We start from the raw sequence: 5000 nt of genomic DNA on the forward strand, positions 1-5000 counted from the left end.
AAAGAGAATAAGAGAGAGAGAAAGAGAATAAGAGAGATAGTGGGAAGATAGGGAAGAGAGGGAAGATAGGTTAGATAGGGAAGATGAGGAGGAGGAGGAGGAGGAGGAGGAGGAGGTAAAGGAGGAGGAGGAGGAGGAGGAGGAGAGAGGAAGGAGGAAAGAGGGAAAGAGATAGAAGGAGAGATAGAGGGGGGAGAGTAAGAGAGAGAGATAGAGGGGGGGGAGTAAGAGAGAGAGGAAGGAGAGAAATAGAGAGGGGAGAGAGATAGTGAAGAAAGAGAAAGAGAGAGAGAGTTTGTAAGTGTGTATGTGTGTGAGTTTACATGTCTGTGAGCGTTTATGCCTAAGTGCTAATGCACGCTGCCAAAATTAGAGAATTACTCTAGTCCTATTTACAAACATTCACAATGTCCAATAAGAAAATATGAATACATGGAACTGCTTTAAAACAACTAATTTGCACATTCTTAAAAAAAGAAGCTTCTTTTCAGATGCAGGAAATGTGCAAACTCTACAGAGATTATTTTAATATCTTTCTTTTTACAGATATATATTTCTTTATCTTCTTATCACAGGATGTAAAAAACCAATGGATGGTTGTCTGTGACAGCTTTTTGTTTTTCTGGGTCGCATTGGGTCAGGCTTAAAATGAAGGACAAAGGGGAGATCGCTGGCTTAAAATATGAAGCAAGCCAGCTTAGACCCTAGTAAAGGGGGTGCTAAATTGTATCGCTATCACACAGAGACTTTGGCAGTATTGTTACAAACTTTGTGTGTAACTGTGTTCGCGTTATGCAAAAATAGCATTCCTTTTTTTCACATTGGTAAAGATCCTAAGTCCAGTTAATAAAAAACAAAAATAGATAAATAAACAAATAATATAGGAGAGAATGAATAGAAATAATATCAATTGAAAAAAGAAGAAAAAAAACCCTATGGGTTACCTTTTCACTCTGAATAAAGAGGGATGAAAAAAGTGCAAGGTCACCACAATTCTCTCATACTTATAACAACTACCTAGAAATGGCTTTTGTACTCTTTTGTGCTTTACTAGCCTAATCCCTTTGGTCTTTCACATTAACAATTCAGTAATTCTGAATGGAGATTTCACATATCAAACAATAGTACAACTGGGGCCATTACTCTAAAAAATACACAGTTCTTCCTCTGCAATCAGAGGAAAATATCACATCAGTTTACAACACCTGTTAACACTGATATCAAAACTAGGTGAAGCTGCTTGCTTTCACATTAGTAACGCGAGATGCGGGATGGGGGACGCAAAACGCGAGACACAGTCACCTCTTGTCCCCAGAGTCTAGCATTAAGTAGTGAGTGACAAGATGGTGGACGGAAAGCATTTGAACCCACGTTTGGATCTGGTCAGTGTTAAGAAATGTCAGAAATGATGCATGTACATGAGTCTCCCCTCCTCCCACTGTGCCACCTGGGGACCAGTGTCTAAGGAACACGTCAGTTCGATCTCATTCTTTCGTTCCTTTTGTAATCCCCATTGGAGAGGAGGAGGAGAGGGTGAGGGCTTGCGAGCACTACGTACTGGGTGACTGCTTTACCCGCTCTTTCTTCTTATGGATATTCTTGATGTGTTTGGCCAGGTACTGACTCCGCTTCGCACTGAATGCGCAGTGTGGACACTTGTAGGAGCTTTCACTAGAGTGGGTTGTCATGTGGCGCTTGACATTATCTGGCCTGTTGCTAGTGAAGTCACATGATGGACACTTGTGGAGCCCTGAGTGGTTCTCCTTCTTGTGCTGCAGAAGATTCTTGTATGTCTTGCATGTGAAGTCACACTGCTGGCATGTGTAGGGCTGTTTGGTGTGTGTGTGCATGTGACGTGTCAGGCTCTCCTTCTTTTGGCACACACGGTTGCAGTAGTGGCACTTGTACTTGCCTACGTTGTTCTTCTCTTCTTTTGGCTGTGCTGAGGAGGCTGGCTGATTCTGCTGGGGAACAAAGACCTGTGAATAACATTTAAAAAAAATGGACATGTATCATGTATCACATTCATGAGCACATGTACTGAGTTCTAAAAAGGTTTGACTTGCTTCAGAAAGACCATTTCAGAAAGTGTCAAACTGTGAAGTAAGGGGACATTTTCTCCAAAAGAGAAACAAGCTACAATAAAAGCTTTGGTAAGTGCAACCCTCTACAATAATGCTTCTCTAAAATGCCATCTGGAAATTACTTTAGTAACCAAAATACACAGAGACACAAAAGCAACATATATAGTTAGTGTTGTACATTAACTGAAATGACAATGATATAATACCAAGCCAAAATATGATACTTTTGGCAAAATTTATAACAGCAAATATTTGAAGCTGGAAGAAAACAATCAAAGAAGCTGTGGTTCAAAACAAAGTAATATGCAAAAAAGAAAAGAAAACTACAAGTTAGTTACTTTATTGCAAATAATCTGAGAATATAAAAATACAAACATATAAAATGAAGCTTTAGACAAAGAAAAAGGAAAGGAAATATACTGAAGAAAGAATATTTTGCAAAGATGTTCCTAATGAATTCAGAATACTCACTTTCTATACAAGATCTATATTTCTCTTTATCCCTTTTTCTAATTCTTACATTTAAAATTGATGTACAGAGAAATCTATGAAACATGAACCATTGTAAATGGGTTCTACTTCCCTCTAGCCCATTTTTCATTTTTGCTGACATATTTTTGTAACTATACCTATATACTGATATATGAATAAAAAGGTATAGACTCAGTACAGCAAGATATGATTTGATTAAAGACACAGCCTTTGGGATACTATGATAGTGTCCACATGTGCAATTGCCTATGCAAGAGCAGATGTCAAATGTCACTCTGACTGGGTTGAATTGACTAGGCTGAATATTGACTAACAGAAGAACCTGCTACAAGCAATTTGGAAAATCATGTTGATACACATTAAGTGCACCATTCAAAATTATCTAACTTACTTTAAAAAACAACTTCTGGAAGGATCTGGTAGCTGAATTATCACATGCATAAAATGGGAGGCAGTTAAAGTTTTCAGAGTTCTGATAATGTTAATTTCCAGTACAATAATCTTACTGTTGTTATTTCTTGCTGTAAATGGTACTGGTATTTATAAGACCAAGAAAAATTCCCAGGCTAGTTTAATTTTTCATTCAAATTCTTCTTACTGTGAGAAAAGAAAGACAATACTCATAATCTTTAGATATAAAGGATAATGACTTGGTCATGTTCAGCAAGATTTGAAAGCAAAGTGTTAAATCCTGCAAATAAATATGATGCCAGAATACTCATATAATGTAATCAATTAATACTATGACAAGATATGCTCTACTTGTATTGAATAAACTGAACTTGCTTTTATATTAAAATAATATATCATATGGAGGCAAAACATAAAGAGAAGTATAAATCCTAGAAACCTAAAACTCTATAGAAAACTGTACTTTATTATATACATATGAAAACAGGTAAACACAGGGAAAAATTTTACAAGATTTATAAGCTCATGTTATTTGGATTATAAAATCCTAAGCCAACCTTAATCAATTTCATTAAGGTATGTGCTGCAGCTGCTATGCCCAATCCAAGATGACAGAGAAAAAGGAATGTTATTTTGGTGTCTGTGTCGTTACTTTGGCAAACCTCTGTAATACCCTGGCATTTTCGAGAGCTCTGACTCCACTACATGAATGAGAACCTATTGACATCTAATAAATGATAAATTTATTGTAATTCTTTTGTCTGTTTTAATCTTAGGGTTGGGGGAATCACATTTACTTCTTGTGGGCTACTCATGACAAAGAGAAGAGAATTTTGCATGGGGAAAACAATTTGTGATGTTGCTGTCGTGTGATCCCCGTCTTTACTACGGAGCTAGCAACTGACCCTCGGCAACTGAGCGTCTGATCGCGAAGAAGCGGATGTCTCGGGATATTCTTCAGTAAAGTCATACAGGTTCTCACTGGCTTCCTGTAAGGAATAGCAGACTCAACGTATATGTTTGTAAAGACAGGATGTCAAAAAGGAAAAAAATAAAAAATAAAAAAATAATAACATAAATAATAGTTTAAAAAAAAGAGGATGATATTTAAATCTTGTGTGTATTGGAAATTCGGAGTTCAACAACAATGATGACATTTCAGCGGTGAGAGGATGAGAGGTAAAGAGAGAGGAGGGGTGGGGAAAGGGAGAGGAAGAGGCTTAGGGAGAGGGAGAGGGAGAGGGAGAGGCAGAGGGAGAGTTAGAGAGAGTGAGGGGAAAGAGAGAGAAGGAGAGAGAAGAAGAAGAAGAAGAAGAAGAAGAAGAAGGAGAGGAAAAAAAAGTGAGAGAGAGAAAATGAGGAGGGAGGGGAGGAGGGGAGGAGGGGAGGGAGCGAAGTAGGTAAGTCGGGAAGGAAGGAGGGACAGGGATGGAAATGCCTGGGTAATGGAAACATCTATCTAATCACACACAAGTCTTTCATCCATTATCCATATATATCACAAAAAAGAAAACATTTTCACCTATGAATTGCAAAAAAGAGAAAGATAAATAATATAACCATATGAAACTAAATATGGAACCAAGTGGTTATAAAATGACAAGGAAGCATGAACATAGGGTGTGTATAGCATTAGTAACTATGCATAAGGTAAAGAGGAGATACATTGAAGTGAAGGAGAGAATAGAACCCTCTGCAGCAGGTCACGTAATGGCACAAATATAGAGGGGAGGGCAAGTCATGCAGTATCTTGTGTTTCCCCAGGTTATTTTGACTGATGATGCAGAAACTATACATAGTATACTAGAATGTGCCAGATACTTTATTTTTCTCAAAACATACCCTCCTTTGTGCTATGCTACATAACTTTCTGCTAAATGCTGAGGAATTATGGCTTCGGAACACCATGTAAAGTCTTGGATTTTTGAGAAACCAAAATCTTAAGGTATCAGCCACATGCAAAGAAGAAATGCTAGATGTTTTCACTTCAGATGAAAAAGATCCATTTCCTAT

The 5000-nt window shown here is 37.6% G+C and overlaps 1 protein-coding gene across 6 annotated transcripts in view; it reads right to left on the reverse strand.

Moving 5' to 3' along the window:
• Positions 1-872: 872 nt before the first annotated feature.
• The window catches only part of LOC122264940 (uncharacterized), an 11792-nt gene continuing 7664 nt past the window's right edge, over positions 873-5000 (reverse strand). For 2 of the 6 annotated variants that reach the window (XM_043034055.2, XM_043034053.2), the window contains 2 exons: positions 3893-3976; positions 1410-1964 (listed from right to left, as the gene is read on the reverse strand). In XM_043034055.2, coding sequence (XP_042889989.1) covers positions 1551-1964; positions 3893-3976 — 498 coding nt within the window. In that variant the 3' untranslated portion in view covers positions 1410-1550. Of the gene's footprint in view, positions 1965-3892; positions 3977-5000 lie in introns of all 6 variants that reach the window. The other 4 variants (XM_086539483.1, XM_043034058.2, XM_043034054.2 and 1 more) reach the window with 3 other exon arrangements.

This window comes from Penaeus japonicus, unplaced genomic scaffold (genome assembly GCF_977035675.1).
Source record: "Penaeus japonicus unplaced genomic scaffold, GWHDUDI00000001_assembly GWHDUDI00000009, whole genome shotgun sequence".
NCBI lineage: Eukaryota > Metazoa > Arthropoda > Malacostraca > Decapoda > Penaeidae > Penaeus > Penaeus japonicus.